This window comes from Poecilia reticulata, chromosome 11 (assembly GCF_904066995.2).
Source record: "Poecilia reticulata chromosome 11, P_reticulata-male-v2, whole genome shotgun sequence".
NCBI lineage: Eukaryota > Metazoa > Chordata > Actinopteri > Cyprinodontiformes > Poeciliidae > Poecilia > Poecilia reticulata.
The window spans coordinates 22,487,380-22,507,790 of record NC_088840.1 but is presented as its reverse complement, the minus strand read 5'-3'; the positions used below and the strand labels follow the sequence as shown (position 1 = coordinate 22,507,790).

The 20,411-nt window shown below is 38.1% G+C and overlaps 2 protein-coding genes and 2 long non-coding RNA genes across 5 annotated transcripts; 2 read left to right on the top strand and 2 right to left on the bottom strand.

Moving 5' to 3' along the window:
• Window positions 1-308: 308 nt before the first annotated feature.
• Window positions 309-3,247, bottom strand: LOC103472564 (uncharacterized). Of its 2 annotated transcripts, none has more exons than XM_008422276.2 (3): window positions 3,179-3,247; window positions 2,936-3,038; window positions 309-1,601 (listed from the first exon to the last, which is right to left on the bottom strand). In XM_008422276.2, exons 2-3 carry the CDS (start codon window positions 2,952-2,954, stop codon window positions 460-462), a joined length of 1,161 nt encoding a protein of 386 aa, XP_008420498.2. In that variant the 5' UTR covers window positions 2,955-3,038; window positions 3,179-3,247; the 3' UTR covers window positions 309-459. The 2 variants fall into 2 exon arrangements, with proteins under 2 accessions (XP_008420498.2, XP_081468666.1); XM_081612540.1 differs by lacking the exon at window positions 3,179-3,247 and adding an exon at window positions 3,141-3,163.
• Window positions 3,248-10,073: 6,826 nt separating this feature from the next.
• Window positions 10,074-11,506, top strand: LOC103461053 (uncharacterized). Its single transcript, XR_533039.2, has 4 exons — window positions 10,074-10,397; window positions 10,730-10,766; window positions 10,935-11,141; window positions 11,366-11,506. It is a non-coding gene; the product is annotated as an uncharacterized LOC103461053 (long non-coding RNA).
• Window positions 11,507-13,953: 2,447 nt separating this feature from the next.
• On the top strand, window positions 13,954-16,526 carry LOC145553705 (uncharacterized). The gene is made up of 2 exons (XR_014089739.1): window positions 13,954-14,585; window positions 14,745-16,526. It is a non-coding gene; the product is annotated as an uncharacterized LOC145553705 (long non-coding RNA).
• A 41-nt stretch (window positions 16,527-16,567) lies between these two features.
• On the bottom strand, window positions 16,568-20,408 carry LOC145553695 (uncharacterized). Its single transcript, XM_081612551.1, has 2 exons — window positions 19,652-20,408; window positions 16,568-18,300 (listed from the first exon to the last, which is right to left on the bottom strand). Exons 1-2 carry the CDS (start codon window positions 19,695-19,697, stop codon window positions 17,330-17,332), a joined length of 1,017 nt encoding a protein of 338 aa, XP_081468677.1. The 5' UTR covers window positions 19,698-20,408; the 3' UTR covers window positions 16,568-17,329.
• Between the last annotated feature and the right edge of the window lie 3 nt (window positions 20,409-20,411).

Below are 20,411 nucleotides of genomic sequence, written 5' to 3'. Positions count from 1 at the left end.
CTGTTACCAGATAACATTATTTCTATTTCAATGTGACAGAATGTTTCTTTTCTCATCCTGGTGACACTTTGCTCAGGATTCACCCATCCATGTTCACCCCTGACATAGGAGGGCCTCCAGCCACTCCACTGGAAATTGGAAGAGAAGTTCACCCTGGACAGGTTAGCAGATCATCACAGCACAACAAATAAAAACTTACTAAGGGCAACTAAGGGAATGTTTTTGGACTTTTTGTTAGAGGAAACCGGAGTACTTAAAGAGAACCCACACAGACAGGAAAAACATGCAAAATAAACATCTCGCCAGGATTCAAATACAACAGGAAATCTGCTTTATTTAGAAGTTTACACAGAGCAGAAATGAAAAAAAAAATGTCAGAATGTGTCTGCAAATACATATCCCTTTTAAAGTAATTGTGAAGGTGGCTGAAAATTTGACCAGTCTGTACAACTGGTACAGTTATTCATCCTTATGGAGTCTTGAGTGTTTCTTCAATGTGTTTCTCCACTTGAACTTTTTCTTACAGACCGAACAGCTGAACGGTTTCTCTCCAGAATGTATTCTTGTGTGTTCTACTAAAGTGTGTTTCTTCAGAAAAGCTCTCTTACAAACAGAGCAGATGTAAGGTTTCTCCCCACCGTGGATTCGTTTATGTTCCATTAAACCACGTCTCCTCTTGAAAGCTGCCTCACAGACAGAGCAGGTGTGAGGTTTTTCTTCAGAATGACTTTTCATGTGAGCAGTTAGATATGATGTGCGGCGGAAGCTTCGACTGCAGACCGAACAGCTGAACGGCTTCTCCTCTATGTGGATTTTTGTGTGTCCTAGTAAAGCATTTTTACTTTTAAAATCGGCACTACAGACGGAACATATGTGAGGTCTTTTCTTTGTGTGAATTATCATGTGTTGTTTTAAATTTTCCTCAAAAGCAAATGTTTTGCTACAGATGGAGCAGCTGTGGGGTTTCTCTCCAGTGTGGATTATCAAATGTCGTCTTAAATTGTTCTTCCTTTTAAAAGCTGCATTACAGAGAGAACATTTAAAAGGTCTGTCCTGAGAGTGAACTTTTGTGTGATCTTTTAAATTAGATTTTGAAGGAAAAGATTTGCTACAAACTGAGCAGTGGTAAAGATTGTCTCCGGTGTGGATTCTTCTGTGTTCTAACAAATTGCCTCTGTGGACGAATATTTTCCTACACTGAGAGCAGCGGTATAACTTTTTGCCTTTCTCACAAACTGAATCTGTGTTGTTGGTTCCAGATCCCAAACCTGACTGAGCTTCACTGCTCTTCTCCCAGTTTCCATCACTGATGTCCGTCTCTGACGTCTCTGACGAAGAATCAGAAGTATCTTCAGTACCGGATTCTAAATTTTGATCTGGTTTTGGTCCAACAAGTTTTCCGTTTTCCTTGGTTTGGCTGTGATGAAGCTCTGGAATCTGAGGTTTCTTTTCATCATCTTCACTTTTCACAGGATTGAATATAAACTTGGTGATCTCGTTCTCCTCCTGTTCCTCTTTAATCTGTGGAGGTTTCTGGTCCTCCTGGTCTGGTCTCGGACTCCACTTCTCCTCCTTTTTGATCTCAAACAGCTGCTGGACGTCTGCAGGAAACACAAAGTCAATGTTTGCAAAACTGGCAGCGTCACAAGCCATGCTTCCATTAATCATATAGATGCTCAGGTTGAATTTGGTTAATGGAAAAACTCCAATTTTCAAAAAGCTAAATTTTCAATTAAATAATTCTTTATTTTGGATGAGACCATTTTTTTGGCCATATTAAAATTGGTTTATTTTGCAAAACTGCAATGGAAACACTTTACGTTCAATGATCAACAACTGAATGTTGCCACTGACACAAACCACAAAGAAGATGACAGGAAGTAGATGAATGAATACAACGCAGTATGTTTTTTTAATCACATCACGTGAACAACCTTATTCACGTCCGATTTTAAATTGCGTTTATTATTTAATGGAAACACAGAAATTGCTAGGAGGGTTTTTTACATTAGCAAAACATTAAAGTTTTGTGCACATTTGTCAGTCTACTGCTAATTCCAAAATTTTTAATTTCCTCCCCCCCATCTATTTTTAGATGTTTTGCGTGTTCCCTACTCTTTAGTTCACAATGGAGCAGACTTTCTTCTGGACAGGTCTGGTTTTATTTTCATCATCTGTTCGGAGACTAAGTGAATGCCACGCGCCTGCTCCTTACAGGACTTTGAGATAAACTATAGGAACATGGATTGCGCCGTCAATCACCCTCATGCACACTTGCTCTCTGCTATGCTACAGCTGATTCACAACAACTGATTCTGCCATGAATGCTCAGGCTAGTTAGCATGGCCACCGATGAAGGTAGATAAACTTGAGGTTCCTCTGGAACCGCAAGTTGTTTCTCTGCCAGAAGTACATTTAGTAGTGCATATATGAGGATGATTGACAGCGCTAAGACCCTCCTACTGGCTCTGGTTCCTTGTTTTCGACCAAGAGCGGTGCATTTCTTCAGATGGCAATTGTAGCACTGGGAGGTGAAAGACATCAATCATTTCACAGATTATCTGTCTCATATCTTACTGTGACAACATGGTGACAGTTTAAACAAATATGTACAAAACATTTTTTTTAAAGTTACATGATGCAGCTTTAAGGGGTAAACACAGTGGGTCTGACTTACATTAATAAATAGATTGTTATTTATCAAGTCATTATGATACAAATATATATTTTGGACTGTGTTGAAACTTTTCTTTCATTTCCTTTAGTATGCCAGTGCATTTTTAACGTTTTCATCACGCAGAGTACTTTGGCTGGTCTTGCTGCTGACATGTGCTCGACAAATCAACTTGCCTTGCCCAGTATTGTTGTTGGTTGGGTTTTAAAAAACGTTGAAACAGAAGATAACAACAATCAAACCTAGAGTCCATCTACTCACTGTGTACCGGTTCCTCCATCTCTTAGTTTATTTCCTCCAACGCTGAAGCTTTGAACTCGCCGCTTTCCAGTCGGCGTCCAGCTAACAGGCTAAGCTAACACACCTGGGAGGAAATTAAGGAAAAACTTAAGTAAAACAGAATTTCATAATTAAAGTAAAATCTCAGTGGCTTTAAAGATACGCATATAAATATATGAACACAAACATTTTACACTGAATAAGGAAACAAAAGTTTTTGTTCACCTATCGTTTGTTGCTAGGAGACAACTACTTCCGCTATTCATCGGATCTTATTAGCCTCCAAAATAAAAGCTCAATTTGAGACGCAATTTATAGCTACGCAGGCGTTGCATCCACAGTGATTTAAATTAGAATATGCGTTCCTATCCGACTCATTTCTTGGATTAAAGTAACTTTTTGAAAATAACAGCCTTTAAGCAAGTGCTAAACATACTTTTTCTTAAGTCTACTTTTCTGTTTTGAAATGTTTTTCAGTGTAATATAAATATCCTCATCTTAAATACTGTTTTCATGAGCTTCAAGCAAAAATATGTATAACAGAATCTATAGAGAGTAAATAACCTGACATGAAAAATAACCTGATATGAATGCTTCTGGGCTGTGGGAGGAAACCAGAGAGAACCAGACAGGGAGAACTAAACACCTGACTGATATTCAAATTCAGGAACTTCTTCCTGCAAGGGACCAATGCCATCAAAGACACCATCATGAAGTTTGCACATTTCATTTATTTAGGCCTCTTCACACATAAAGCAGAAGCTTACACAAACTGTAGTTAGAAACATAAAACTGAGTGTATTGCACAGCTCAAAATACAGCAACACAAGCATAAAAATAAAACTAGAGTAAAAAATAAACTTGCAGGAGCTTACTGAAGAAAAACAATAAGTTAGACATAAATCAAGTTGAACTCGTTCAATTAAAAAATAGTTACTAGATTTAGGTTTGTCATCTTCTTCATTGAAATCTTCATTGAAGAACAGCAGTTCTTCCTTTCTATGTTCCCACTGAACCTTAAATAATACTTTGACAATGTAAAACAAGTTTTGCACATATTTAACAAGTTTTCTTTCACTAAACAGACATCAGTTTCCTATGTCTCTATTAACTGATCACACACTAGCTGAATGACTTTTTTTAAAAAAAGTCATTTTAAACATAAATACAGGCTTAGTGTTGATGGGGGTTTTTTTCACATTATGCATTATATAATATTAGCAAGACCCATGTCAAAGTCATCTGCAATTTAAATATAGAAGTAAAAGTGGTGTCAGAAAAAAGTAATAAATGAGATGATTCCTGCCCAGAGCCATCAGTATGTACAAGTTTTTCAAGAAAACTATGCAATACGAGTTACATTTACTTTCCCTCTGGGATTAATAAAATAAATCTCAAAAGGCAGAATAAAAGTTGTTGGAGCTATTTTTTCTTTATTTCTTTATCCATTTTAATTTTGTTACTTTATTCTTAAATTTCTATTTTTGTATTATTTACAGAGTTTATTTGTAGGTTGATAATTGTTGATTTTATTTATTTTTTTGTTTTCTTATTTATTTTCTAAATTTAGACAGGAAGTAATGTGGGTCAGTCCACATAGATAAGTGCAGGGGCCTGGTGAAGGACCAGCAGGCATTTGGGTTTGGGGCTGATGGTTTTTAAGAGAGGTAGCATGAGAACAAAAGAAAGTTTAATCTCTGTAATTGTTTGGTGAAAGAGGAAAATAAATCACCAAGAACAATATATATATATATATATATATATATATATATATATATATATATATATATATATATATACCCGGGTTCGAGGCAAGGCTGGGGGCTGGGGCAAACGGTTACAATGGTGACATTGAGCTGTCAGTGTGGGTCCTTAGGCAAGACCCTTGGAGCTATATAGCCCACCTCATACCATGAGAGACACAAATAAGCACGACATGCCGGCTCAGACGTCGCCCGGTCAAACAAGGTCTGCGTCAGGTGCTGGGGGACCAGAGCACCCTGATGAAAAGTGGGCTACTGGAACAAGACGGAAATGGGCGAGAGATGAAAACATGGATCTGTTGGAATGCTACTACTCAAGTAATCCTAGTCAGAGGGGCTACATGCAAAGACTGTGGGAGGAATGGTTAGCTCGACATCCCCAGTCAACACTAACTGCCAAACAACTAGTAGCTCAGTGTTCCAACATCCGCAAACGGCAACTGCTGTCACAACTGGAGATTGACGAGGTACGACACAACGGGAAGGAGCCAGGATGCCAGGTCAGAAGGGAGTCAACTACAACTCCCCACCCAGAGACTGGGTATGTAGCCCCAGTAATGAACGAACCATCTGAGCTGACCGAGGCAGCAACTGACCTGAGAGAGAGAATCATGGCCCGAATGAACACCAGACGACCCCGACGCCAATTACAACGGCTGAGTGAAGTACCATCAGAAAGTCTCATTGAAGATGTGAATGCAGCATTGAGAACGATCCCTACCACCACCATAACAGAAACCAATGAGCTGATATACAACTCAGCATCAGTGATCCTTGAGATGCTTGGTTATAAGAGCAACCATGAGACCCAATACCCACCATGGAAAAGACGGTTAGAGGCTAAGATCAAGATAACAAGGAGGGAAGTGAGTCAACTGTCCGAGCTCCAAAGGGGTGCAATGAAAAGATCAGTACCCAAGAAGTACAGCCAGATGCCCATACCTGAAGCACTCGAAACTGCCAAACAAAGGCTCCAAGCCTTGGCCAGCCGCCTAAAGAGATACACGAGAGAGAATGAAGCCAGGAGGATTAACCGGCTCTTCGCCACCCAACCAGCTAAAGTGTACTCTCAATGGCAGGGTAATAACAACAGAGCAGACCCACCCAGGCTGGAGACTGAACAATACTGGAAAGGCATATGGGAAAGGGAGGCGTCCCACAACAGCAATGCACAGTGGCTAACCTCTCTACGAGAGGACCACAGCAACCTCCCGGAACAAGCCCCGGTAACCATCACTGTGGCAGATGTCCAAGACAGAGTCTCGAGTATGAAAAACTGGACAGCACCAGGACCTGACATGATCCATGCCTACTGGCTTAAGAAACTCACTGCCCTCCATGAGCGACTGGCAGCTCAACTGAACCAGCTGCTACAAAATGGGACTCACCCTGAATGGTTAACTGAAGGGCGCACAATCCTGATACAGAAGGAACCCTCGAAGGGTTCAGTCCCATCCAACTATCGGCCAATAACCTGTCTCTACAACATGGAAGCTCATGTCAGGCATCATAGCGGCTAAGATAAGCGGGAACATGGATAAATACATGAGCAAGGCACAGAAGGGCATAGGCATAAATAGCAGAGGAGCCAAACACCAACTCCTTGTAGACCACACAGTCGCCCGAGACTGCAAAACCCGACACACCAACCTGTGTACCGCTTGGATTGATTACAAGAAAGCCTATGACTCAATGCCACACACTTGGATCATTGAATGCTTAGAGATGTACAACATCAATAGGACTCTAAGAGCCTTCATTGCAAACTCGATGGGGCTGTGGAAAACCACCCTTGAAGCCAACTGCAAACCACTTGCACAAGTGTCCATCAAATGTGGCATATACCAAGGAGATGCTCTGTCCCCACTGCTGTTCTGCATAGGCCTGAACCCTCTCAGCCAAATCATCAACAAGACTGGCTACGGATACCGACTCAAGAATGGGGCCACGATCAGTCACCTCCTCTACATGGATGACATCAAGCTGTACGCCAAGAGCGAGCGAGACATCGACTCACTGATCCACACCACCAGGATCTACAGCACTGACATTGGGATGTCATTCGGACTAGAGAAGTGTGGTCGGATGGTTACAAAGAGAGGGAAGGTCGCCCACACAGAAGGGGTCTCACTCCCAGAAGGAACAATAGCAGACATAGAGCACAGCTACAAGTACCTGGGAATACCACAAGCAAATGGCAACCTCGATGAGGTCACAAGGAAAGGAGCCACAGCCAAATACCTCCAACGAATAAGGCAAGTCCTGAGAAGCCAGCTCAATGGCAAGAACAAGATCCGTGCAATAAACAGCTATGCCTTACCAGTAATCAGATACCCTGCCGGAATAATTACCTGGCCAATGGAAGAGATGAAGGCCACGGATGTTAAGACTAGGAAGCTACTAACCATGCATGGAGGATTCCACCCCAAATCCAGCACCCTGAGACTGTACACGAGCCGTAAGGAAGGAGGCAGAGGACTAGTGAGTGTGAGAGCCACTGTCCAGGATGAAACATCCAAGATCCATAAATACATCAAGGACAAAGCCTCAACAGACGATGTGCTCAGCGAATGTCTCAGGCAATGGGGAACAGAAGACAAGGTGCTGGAAGTACCATCATGGGAGGACAAGCCCCTACATGGGATGTACCACCGACAAATAACTGAAGTGGCTGATGTCAGGAAAACCTACCAATGGCTGGAGAAAGCTGGACTCAAGGACAGCACAGAGGCTCTCATCCTGGCCGCCCAGGAACAGGCCCTAAACACCAGAGCAATAGAGGCTCAGATCTACCACACCAGAGAAGACCCAAGGTGTAGGTTGTGCAAGGAGGCCCCTGAGACAGTCCAGCACATAATAGCAGGGTGCAAGATGCTGGCAGGGAAAGCATACATGGAACGACATAACCAAGTGGCGGGCATAGAGTACAGGAACATCTGTGCAGAATATGGACTGGAAGCCCCAAGATCAAAGTGGGGAACACCCCCAAAAGTGGTGGAGAATGACCGAGCTAAGATCCTGTGGGACTTCCAGATCCAGACAGACAAGATGGTAATGGCGAACCAACCGGACATTGTGGTGGTGGATAAAGAACAGAGGAAAGCCGTTGTGGTGGATGTAGCAATACCAAGTGACTACAACATCAGAAAAAAGGAGCATGAGAAATTGGAGAAATGCCAGGGCCTCAGGGAGGAACTGGAAAAGACCTGGAAGGTGAAGACCACAGTGGTGCCTGTGGTCATCGGGGCCCTCGGGGCAGTCACCCCCAAACTGGAGCAGTGGCTCAAACAGATCCCAGGAACAACATCAGACATCTCAGTCCAGAAATGTGCAGTTCTAGGCACAGCCAAGATACTGCGCAGAACCCTCAAGCTCCCAGGCCTCTGGTAGAGGACCCGAGCTCAGAGGATGAAACAGACCACCCGCGGAGGGTGAGAAGGGAATTTTTATATATATATATATATATATATATATATATATATATATATATATATATATATATATATATATATATATATATAAATATATATATATATATAAAAGAGTAGAAACACGCACGCACGCACGCACACACACACACACACAGAATTCCTGACAGCTTACTAAATATTTATTCATGTCTTGCAACGCCTTCATTCTTTGACAAGCCAACTAAACTTTGCATTTTAAATTTTTATTACTTTCAGCTTCCATCTGAATTTTGCTTATGAACATAGTGAGTCAGTGTATTTTTCCTTAAACAGTGTTGACACATAGATACTGTTACATAAAAGTTAATATTGAACTCATACAGACCGATCAGTCAATTTGCTAAACAAATTTTTATGACAGAATCTTTGAACCTTAGTTTGAATGTGATGTTAATATGAATTTACTCAAACTATTGGAAGAAAATGATGGAGAACTCTTGGAGAACGAAGAATTTTTGTTGCTGCATTGAAAGATAAAAAATAATTTTTGTGCTTTTTTATTTTATGGTTATTATTAATTTTGTCATTTTTGTTAAAACATGAACTATTTACAGTTTATTGTAGAAAACAGAAAAAAAGAAAAGTTTCTCCTGGTTTTTATGCCTTCATCAAATCATTTCCTGGTCAATATGCAAATATATTAGTGCAGCTGTTTGATGAAGGCCATTGATAATGATGAAAGTGAAACAAGCAACTGTTAATAAAGTTTCCTGAAGCTGTTTGTAGTTTTCATGGATTCCATTTGCTTCAAAATTTGACTATCAAAAATGCAAACTAAATTAGATTAGAAGTATATAACCTGTTTTGATGTAAACATTGCAAAAATAATGCAATTCATCAATGTTATGAAATAATTATGAGTTACAAGATCTGAAGACCTGCAGAAAGAAAAGAGAAACAGAAAATGGAGTTTATCTAAATAATTATATTTGTCTTTTTGTACCTGGGTCTAGAGTAACTTCGAATCCATCCTGATATCAGTTTACTTTCATTTTTTCTGTCTATTAAAATCATTTTCAGATTGGATCCTTTGTTTTCTTTTAGGATTTCCACAATAAGGAAAAACATTTGATGGAAAAAATACCGTTGCACAAAAGTACTCACTCCTAGCAATGTTTGCTTCAGTAGATCCAAACCTTTCTAATGGTCCTACATGCATCAAATTCAAACCAGATATTAATAAAAATCCAACAAAATACACAGAGAAAGAAAAGAAACAAGTTAGTCAATAGATCAAGCTGTGTAATTAGGTAGAAATAAAGGAAATAAAAATGTAACACAAAATGAAGTTGCAAAATGTCAAAAAGTCCAGAAATCTTTCTCTATACATTCATATCCCCAAATGTTTAGAAATCTTCCCATTATCTGTGCAAATGAGTATCAGCTAATATATCGCTAACTGATGGTCAATAAAGGACTCAACTTTAATCTGAATGGAAATCATGAAAATGCATTTAGATTTAGATGTAAAATTACTTTAATTCAACTTTAACTCAAGTAAATTTGTTTCTCATAGAAAATGATGCAGCCATCTCTGACCTGGGCAGCAGTAAAACAGTTAATCTTTTAACAATTCTTCAGATCATTTCTGGTATGAGGATGGTGCTGAGAAATTGCCATGGTAACATCCTGGTCTGTTTCTAACAGTCAGAGCTATGAACATCTAGACGTCTAGACAAAAAGATAAACTTTTGTTGCTTTTTTACAATTACAGTTGGTTTCACCAAGACTTTTTGACTGAAGAACTAAAACACTACCAAGAATTGCAAAACAAATGTAAATATTACGGAGATAAAAATATAATCTTCATAAAATATTCTGAAAATACCGGATAATCTGTAAAACGCAGCACCAAAATTTCTCACAAGCTTGGATTCTCAAATAGTGTAATTCTACCTTCATCTCTCGGTAAAAGTGTATACATATTTTTTTTGCTTCATATTCTAAAAAAACTTGAACTTCAACTGAATATGGATTTGCATGTGGCTTCTGGAAACAAGGGATTCTTATCTAAAAGGGATGAGGAAATAACAAAAATACAGGGGTGTGAAAAGGTGTTTTCCTGATGCTGATTTTATTTTTTTGTTTATTGTCTAGCAGCATCCAGGTGTGGGTGTGTTTAGAGGAGGAGGAAAAGCAGCTTCATAAAATCCAAATTCCTGGTTGAAGTTTTCACATTTTGGACATAAACAGCAACTTCTCTTCGGAAAGGTAAGTTTATGAGAAATCCAATAATTTACTAAATTATTTATGTTTGTACTAAGATTATATGTGGAATATATTATTTTCTTTTCAACAAGTTATTGGTTTTTGGGAAAATTGTATATTTTAGCATTTTTTTGTAATTATTACTTTACCTGTAATAGAGCTTATGCCTTACCACCGGTCAAAAGCATTTGACTACCAAAGTAACCTGGTACAGAGGGCGATTTCATGAAGTTGAACAGTGTGAAATGTATGGCACAAAAAACTAAATTTTACTTCTAACTTAAATTTATAACGTTTCCCATGTTAACCTTTATCTTATCTCTTATATGTTACAGACGATGAAGCATCAGATCTGTCTCTCACTCCTGCTCAGTATGTTTTTATTTAATAATCCAGACTATGTTGAACATGTATTTATATTATTTCATTTTTTTTCTGTAGAATTTCAGTTTTTCCATTTACTTACTGGACACTGAAAAATGAACTAATGGAAATTAAACATTTTGTTTGCTGTTTCTGGTTGTCTTCTGCTGTTTCTAGCAGCTCTGCTGGTCTGTGGATCACCAGAGGAAATTTGTCAGGGAAACAGCTGCACTACTGATGGATGCCCCTGGACTTTGAACATTAGCTGCAACAACCTGATTAATGCCTGGCAGCTTCAATGTAGAAGAGATCATTTTAATCTGTCCTTCAGCTGTGTAAACAAACCTCATCGATACGTCTTTCAATGCCATGTCCCCCTTCCAGGTTTGTTCCTTCAGTGTCCTGCAACATTTCCTTAGTAAAGCATCAGAATGGGAAAATTGCTCTATAATGTGTAACTAAATGTTCTCCTGAGTAGAACTGAAATCATGTGTTTATGAGAAATAAAGCCTGCATGCACACTTAAAAGAAATATATTTCTAAACTTTTCAAAAATGTGGTTAGATTCAGATACATCCTTAACAACTTTCTGTGATTTTAATTTTCAGAAACTCTCATATTGAACAGGAATGGCCAAAATTATTGCAGCAGCAGCAGCAGCAATACCAACAACGGCAACAACGGCAGCAACAGCAATGCTGCTGCTGCCATCAATTCTGCTGCTGATGGCAATCCTGCTGCTGCTAATGTCTATCCTGCTGCTGCTGCCATCAATTCTGCTGCTGATGGCAATCCTGCTGCTGCTAATGTCTATCCTGCTGCTGCTGCCATCAATTCTGCTGCTGATGGCAATCCTGCTGCTGCTAATGTCTATCCTGCTGCTGCTGCCATCAATTCTGCTGCTGATGGCAATGCTGCTGCTGATGTCAGTGGCAACAGCAGTGGCAGGAAGTAAGTTGTATATCTTTATATATATATATATATATATATATATATATATATATATATATATATATATATATATATATATATATATATATATATATATATAAAACAGTGGCCAGGAGGCTGTGTGGCCCTCAGGGTCAAAATTTGAGATCGGCACAAATGTGGTTTACTATCCCTGGTAGTTAATGCAAATGCAATTAAAAATGTTGACTGGGACACTTTTTTTACTGAGATGATGCTTTTCAAAAGAAATGGTGACAAAAATATTCTTAAAATGGGAAACCAATCACTCATCTTTTATTTAGCACATTTTTTATTTTAATTTATTATAATATAAACAAGAGGACAACATCAAGTGGCTGATATGCAGAAAGCTCAAACTAGCCGAGAGAAAGCAAATATCTCTGCAGAAAGAGAAAATTACACAACAAAGTAGACGAAAGAGAAAAAACAAAAGTCTGATTAGGATGTTGTGATTTTTTTGTCCTGAGACCATTTTTTATACTGCAGATCCACAATGATTCAAATTCATTTTCTTCAGAAATCAGGAAACCTTTTTTATTTTTGTCATTAAGATATTGCATATTTACGATATTATTTCACAGATAAAAATGAAAGATTTTCAATTACATTATGTTTGCATTTTAATTAATAGAATTTGTGACTTGTAACTACTTTTATTTTGAAAACTTTGACCACTGTAACAAAAAATGTGGATACCATTGTTTAATGTATGGTAGTACTTATTTTATTCAAGAAGTATAATTTGCACAATAGTTACCACTATGATTTTGATCAATTATTAAGAATATATTTTTCTTCCACAGTGGCATCACCATCTCATCCCAAAATCCTTTATCATATAAGATAGAGCTGCACGGTTCTGGATGTTGGCTAAATGTTGTTCGGACTGCTGAGGATCAAACAGGCAAGTAATTTAAAGTGATAAAATTGTCCTGCAATTGTCATAATAGCAGCTTTCATGAAGAAAAACTAAATCCTTTCAATAATAAGAAAACTAACTGAGATCTTTTTTAAAATACAATTTGTTTCTGTCATTTTACGTCTTGGTAAAATGACAGAAACATCAACCATTCAGTAATGTTAAAGATTGAATTAATGCTTTCAAACAAACACAGTTATGGGATATTTTATGTTTATCCATCCATTATCTGCTGGTGCCTTTCTGCAAGTCACTAGTCCATCGCATATTTTATGTCATAAGCTCATTTTTCACTTTCCTCATATAAAATTAATATGATCGCACAACTTGAAGAAAGACATGATTATGGAAAAAGTCCCTCATGTAATAGTTCTTATCTTTGGTTTCCATGCAGAAGGGAGTGGAAGTAATATTAATATTATTATTAATATTATTATTATTAATATTATCCAAATATTCAATATTCTGCTGAAGATGACTGCATTAGAACTCAAGGTAAGAAGTTTAGCCTTCAGTTGAATAAAGTCATGAGTAATATATGATTTAAAATGAGTAAACACTGGAGTCCTGCCAGTTTTAGATGTTTCTGCTCCAACACAGCAGCTTGAAATGATCCAACAGCCTCCTCAGCAGGTCAAGGTTCTCCAGAGGTTCTGCTAATGAAGCATCATTTAATCCAGGTCCGATGAACTAGACAAAGAACTAAAACATGAAGGTTACTGACCATTGAGGACTATTGATGAAATGTATTGAAGTTCTCAGTGTTGTGCTGTGAATCTGGAAGATGCAGGCTGGGTTTGGGTGTGATGACCGCTGCATCTGTGAGGGAAGTTTGCTTCATTAACACAAGGTGTGCTAGAATCATAACTTTAAAGCTGTTCCTGTGTTTAAGGCTGCATTTACACCAGCCCTGTTTAGTCTGCTGTAATCAAACTTTACTCCGTTTGCCTAGAAGGTCCGGTTTGTTTGGGGAGATGTGAATGCGTAATCAAACTCTGGTCCAACTAAAAACCTGGGTCTCGGTTTGGTTGAAGTGAACTCTGGTGTGGTTCGAATGGATATGTGAATGCCAAGCAGTGCAGAGGCCAGAGAAAAGCAGGAAGTGAAATACAGTGCAGGGCATTCTGGGTAATTACAATCAAAACAAACATGCAAATCTACCTGGAGAAGTGGATCACAGCCGTTTACCAAAGACAAAAGTGAAATCCTACAACGCTGCTCTATTTTTGTTTGCATTTTGTGAAGAAGGAAGTTGTGCTCAGTGTCGTCTTCAGAGATTTTTGTGTCATTTCCTTCAGTGGTTCTTGATGCAGCGCCCCCACAGGCGAGGAGGGGAACAGGTAGCTCTAACGGTTTAGTTAGTTTGACTCAGTGCAGTGTGAAATCGAAGCACGTCAGCTGAAAATGTAACAAATGTTGCGGCTTTTGTCCCCAGTCAAACAGTCTACCAGACTATTAGGTGGGGAAACAACGTTATAGATAAAATGTTATTAATGATTTGTATTGTTTTCTTCATAAAACAAAAGTAATTAAGAAATATAAATCATCTCTTTTGCTTGTTTTTAAAGGAATACCTTTGAGGCTAATTGACAAAAACGAAACTTGGATTAAAGCCTTGCAAAGCTGCAGTAATTCAAATTCCTCTCTGGTTGAAATCACCAACCAAACAGTGCAGGATGCAGTGACTACGATCCTGAAAGATAAACCAGGTTTGAATGAAGGTGTCTGGGTCGGCCTGGAGAGATCCATCTTTGGTACCAATCCAGAGTGGATGTGGACATCTAGGAACAAAACTATAAATCCTGACTGGACCAGCAACCATCCTGTTGACCGCTTCAACAACTACTGTGGAAAGGTTGTCTTGATTGAGGGTCATGTCAAGCTGGTGGATGAAAACTGCCATAAGAGTTTGCCTTTCATCTGCCAAGATTACCTGGGTTTGTAGTCTGATAATCTGATTTTTGGGATTTTTATTAATAGTTCTGGTTTAATTTGATTTGACAAATTTTCCTTCGACAAGTTGTGTAAAAAGATGATTAAATATTCAAAACTGATTTAAAAAAAATAGCTCTAAAATGTTTATTTTCTCTTCTCAGGTAAAATGTAAACAAGTTAAGAAGCTCTGGAAACTTCTCTGAAGATCTTCTGATTACTTTGAAGGATTTTTACTCACTGCTGATGCTTCAGATTTCACCTTTCTGATTGTTACTTATGAGGCATGTTTCTGTTTCTAAATGTTCTATCTTTTTACAGAAATAAGTATTTATAAGTTAATTAGTATCATAACTGCTCATTACTATCCTTTAATACATTTTAAGGCGATTTAGTTTGATTACATCATTTCTAGTTTGATTTATGTGAATCCATCCATCCATCCATTTTCTTGCACCCTTGTCCCTCGGTGCGGTCGGGAGGGTTGCTGGTGCCGATCTCCAGCTAACGCTCCGGGCGAGAGGCGGGGGTCACCCTGGTCAGGTCACCAGTCTGTCGCAGGGCAACACAGAGACACACAGGACAAACAACCATGCACACACACTCACACCTAGGGGCAATTTGGAGAGGCCAATGTCAAACAGTCATGTTTTTGGACTGTGGGAGGAAACCGGAGAACCCGGAGAGAACCCACGCATGCACAGGGAGAACATGCAAACTCCATGCAGAGAGACCGGGGCCAGGAATTGAACCCAGAACCTTCTTGCTGCAAGAAGGTTCTACCAACTGTGCCACTGTGCAGCCCCGATTTATGTGAATCATTTAGATGTATTTCTAATTTTGTTGCTGAACCTTAAAGAAATAAAATTAAAACCAATTGCTGTCATTGGTAAAATCCTCTAATAGTGGTTGGGATTACCAAATCTTGGATTAGGATAATCTGAGTGAATGTTATCTAATGCAAATGACCAGATGTAAATAACTGGTTATCATTTAGTTCAGCACCTGAATTAATGTACAGTTTTCACTGCAGCAGCCAAGAATAACTAAGTTACCAAAAATGTTTAGATTTGTCCTTTCATAGACAAATCTAAAAGTTTTATCAAGCAAACTACAAATATGTGTGGTATGTTTGTAGTAGAGACACTAAAGAGAGAAATATTGGTGGAAACGATGCAGAAGCAGCTCAGGTTTCTGTTATTTATAAACCAAGACTGTAAAAAAGCAAACAGGACAAATGTCAGAACTAATGTTTGTTCATGTTTTCAGGCCTGGTCCACACAGAGCCAGATATCTGGAAAACTAAAACATTACGACTAATGAGGAAGTTTGACAAAACTCCATATTTGCTTTTGCGTGTCAGTAGAGGAAAATAAAGATTTATGGTCTTTACAGTCAAATAATTCACCAACATATCAACGTACTTTCTTTGATGTGATTCCCAGCCTTTTTAACTTTATATTGTAAAAGTCTATTTAAAAGTAGTTTTGTCCACATCTGGCGCCAGGTTTAATTCCTAACAGGAAGTCATGGTTGATTTGAAGCAATCTGATTGGCTGAAAGGTTTTATCTTAGCACTATGCTGCCCCCTATTGGTTTGGCATGTTGTGGGTTCATATGGATGAAAAGTTTTCTGAAACTGATCTCGTGTGTATATTTTTAAATGATGTGGTGGAGGTATTTGTTTTTATAAAGACCTGGCTATGAGTGAACAAGGCCTTATCAAAATGTAAACATGTTTATGCTGCTGTCACGGTGGTGGGATTTCAACTTTGCACTTCCTGTTCCTGACAATCCAGATGTTATAAAACTTTATGAAAAGACACCAGAGTGGCACAAAAATATAGCTTGTAAATGTAACAATAAATATTTGTCAACTCTTTTGTAAATGTAATTTTAGGTTGTAAACATTTCCATGAATAAATAAAAAAGGCCTATTGATATTAGTGTTGTTTCATATTGAATGGAGAAAACACCCAGCCATGCCTCATAGTTTCAGTAGTTTATTTCTTCATCTTAGAAACTATCAATGCTTTATTGTTTGATGATCACTTGAGTCTCTGGAGTGTTGAAAAACTGGGAGAAAATGGGCAAAACCCCAAAACGCCAACCTCAAAACAAAGAAAAAAGGTAAACTATAATATTTAGTGAATCATTCCAGCTCTACTTCTGCTTTAGACATTACATTGGCAGTTTATAAATAAAGTAAGTGCAGGAACCAAGTTCACAGAGGTGAATGAATTCATCATATGATGTCATTTACAGAATAATGTAAAAATTGTATTGGAGAATGATAGGTGCATGGACCTTATATCTGAAGGCATAAGCACTTTAATAGTGCAGTCAGATAAATGTAACTACAGCCAGTTGACACAGGTTCCTTTATTAGTCACTCTGGAACCAGTGAAGTCAGAGTTCACAGACTCAAAAGTTAGTTGAATCTGAGTTCTTCAAACTGAAAAGAAGTTACAACCTTGTTTAATGCATGGAGTTATGGCGCCATCTGGAAGCCAAACGACTAAAGAAACATCCTCATAATCCAGGATGTCTTTCCTCCAAAAAGTACGGTGGCCGACAGGTACAAAAGCGTGGAAACCGGTTGGGGTCCAAAACCGCTTACATGTTTATTTTGATAGTTCAAACACAAAATATACCTTAATATACCTTAATAAGTAAACCTGGAACTGAGGACTGGTGTACAGTCATCCTTATCTCTTAAGTTTTGACCAGAGTCTTGGCAGCTGAAAGGTTACTCATTAGTATGGATTTTTATGTGATGTGTGAATGTATTTTTCCACTTGAACGTCGCCTTACAAACGGAGCAGCTGTAAGGTCTCTCCCCCGTGTGACTTCTCATATGACATGTCAGACTTACACAGTGGGCAAAGTTCTTCCCACAGACCGAGCAGCTGTAAGGCTTCTCTCCAGTGTGAGTTTTTACATGTGCCAACAAGACGTTTTTCCTTTTGAAACTAGCTGCACAAAGAGAACAGCTGTAAGGTTTTTCTTCAGAGTGACACTTCATATGAACAGTTAAATAGGACCTGAAACTAAAGCTTCGGCTGCAGACGGAGCAGCTGAACGGCTTCTCCCCAGTGTGGATCCTTGTGTGTTCAATTAACGCATTTTTACTTTTAAGAGCTGTACCACAGACGGAACATTTGAACGGTCTTTCCCCTGTGTGGACCTTTGAGTGTTTTTGCAAGTTTCCTTTTGAGGAAAAGGTTTTGTTACAGATGGAGCAGCTGAAAGGATTTTTTCCAGTGTGTATTCTGTGGTGTCCTAACAAACCTTGCCTGCTTCTGAATGTTTTACCGCAGTCGGGACAGATGTGTAGCTTTTTACTTTTGTCACATTTTCTATCATCAACAGGAATGGCATCATTTTTCACAGAGTTTAAACCTGACTGAGCTTCACTTTCCTCCCAGTTTCCATCACTGACGTCCGTCTCTGAAGAACATTTTGAAGTTTTGTCATCATCTGATTCCTCAGAGTCTCTTTTCCCCTCAGTCAGACTGGGAATAAGTTCGGAGAGCTGAGGTTTCTCTTCATCATCTTCACTCTTCACATGAACAGGACTGAAAGTTAACTCCTTGATTTCATTCTCCTCCTCTTCCTCTTTAATCTGAGGAGGCTTTTGGTCCTCCTGGTCTGGTCTGGGACTCCAATCGTCCTCCTCAACAACCAGCTCCTCTTTGACCACCAACACTTGCTGGACATCTGCAGGAAACACAAACAAGTTATGTCAGTTTTCATATCAAATGAAAACTGTGTTTATTGTCAAAATTTGACAATAAAAACTAAAAATAAATCTATTAAACTGTTGGGGGGAAATCTGATCACCACAACAGCATGATAAGGCAGGGTAGACTCTTTAAAACTGTTCAGTCATTGTAAATAAATGATAAAGCCTCATATGTTTAGGTTTATTGTTGTAACATAAGGCAGCAGTTCTAGAGTGTCTCCTTCAGAAACTACTGCAACTAAAGATCCACAGTGAAGATCAGACAAACATTTACTGAAGACTTTGTAGCCACGTTTACCGCTGCAGAAAAATGCAACTGAATTTGGGGAAAAAATAAAACTGATTTTATAGGCAATATGTATAATGTGGCAGTTTGTCTTAATTTTTTACTGTATCAACCAGCATTCTATCACTTTTAAAGCATAAAAAAATAACATGATGCGTGTACAAAGGCCTTAAGTGATAACCTGGGAACTAAAATGGACATTGTGTGTTTGCCACCGTTTTAATACAGCTTTTTCTATTTATTTACATAAAGAGCATAATGGGTGCTAGTTATTTTTTCTCCTTAGCTGGATATTTTTTATGCAACTTCAAACACTTTTAAGGCCTAAAATTAAGATTATTCTTTTTTATTTTTTTTAATGACTTAACAGGGCAACTATGTTTCAAACCTTCACTCGGCCAGCTACAATCATTATGTCTGTTAGAATAACCACAACAAATCAACCAGAGAATATTAGGCTGTGGTATTTGTTTTCATCTAAAAAGAGCAGACAGGAAAAAATGATAATATTCTGTAAAATAAACTACTGCTAACTAGCATATATTTGTTCTATATTTTTTTGCGTGTGTGTTTTTGCATAAAATAAATTAAGAACAAATGATGTAAAAAGAAAACATTACCATAACTGTTGGGATTCATTTTATTTTAGAAGCTGTAGAATTAATTCTTGCTTTTGTTTTAAATGAAATATGTTTATACATTATCATCTCAATTATAACATTGAGATAACAATGTTATAATGCCATTAATGTATAATAACTTATAGTGTGTAGAATATCATAAATATTATACCCAAACTGATTACTGTCTAGAAAATAGACATGTGAAGCATTTTGATTAAATTTGGTTGTATGTAAATAAACCAGTGATTGTTGGACAATGTTCACAAACTTGCTCGCCATATTTTTTTTCCCCGTTTATTTTGTTACATTTGAATTTAATACACGTTAGTTTGTGTTTGAAGGTGTGAAATAATTATTGGAAACAAATACACTGTTCCTAAAAAGCTACAGTTATGGAAAGATGTAAAACATAATCACCATAAAGCTGAGAGTGCGTCTGCGCACCATCTGGTGGCTCCTCCATCGTCCTTTCCTTTCTCCAGCACTAAGGACTTCCTATGTTTTCATACAATTGCAGAAGAATATTTTATATCCTTAAAGTCCACCAGAAATAGTTCTTTCTTCATCAGTGTCTCTGACTCGTTGTGCTCCTGTCTGCCTCCAGCTAACGAGCTAAGCTAACACTGCTACTTCCGGGAGGAAGTTCAGCTAAAAAGAATTTTAAGAAAACACGAAAAACACAACAGAGCAGAGTAATGACTTTTAACAGAAGCTGTTATACTTGTAGGATATTCTCAAAGAAGTAACTTCATACACCGAAGGGAAAAAAGGAAACTGAACTTCCCCGCGTAGCTTCTGTTGACAGTCGAAGGTCACTTCCGGCCGTTAGTTTTCGGGTCGGATTGTCCTTCATAATAAAAGTTCACAATAAGTATCAACATTACCGAGGAAGGCGTGACTAACAGAGATTAAAAGACAAAGTGATGGAAGACAAATAGTAAACAGGTTGAAATCATTAACATTATAACATTGCTATCTCAATGTTATAATTGAGATAATGTATAAACTGATTTCATTTAAAACAAAAGCAAGAATTATTTCTACAGCTCCTAAAATAAAATAAATCCTGACAGTTATGGTAATGTTTTCTTTTTACATAATTTGTTCTTCATTTATTTTATGCAAAAACACACACAAAAAATTATAGAACAAAAACATATTTAGTTGTCACTTTTAC

What these genes read in the sequence shown, in the direction of transcription:
- LOC145553695 (XM_081612551.1), bottom strand. Translation starts at nt 19,697, where the DNA reads ATGGAGGAGCCACCAGATGGTGCGCAGACGCACTCTCAGCTTTATG. An exon ending in GACGCACTCTCAGCTTTATG is followed by an intron (nt 18,301 to 19,651) that starts GTGATTATGTTT and finishes TGTTTCCTGCAG; the next exon opens with ATGTCCAGCAAGTGTTGGTG.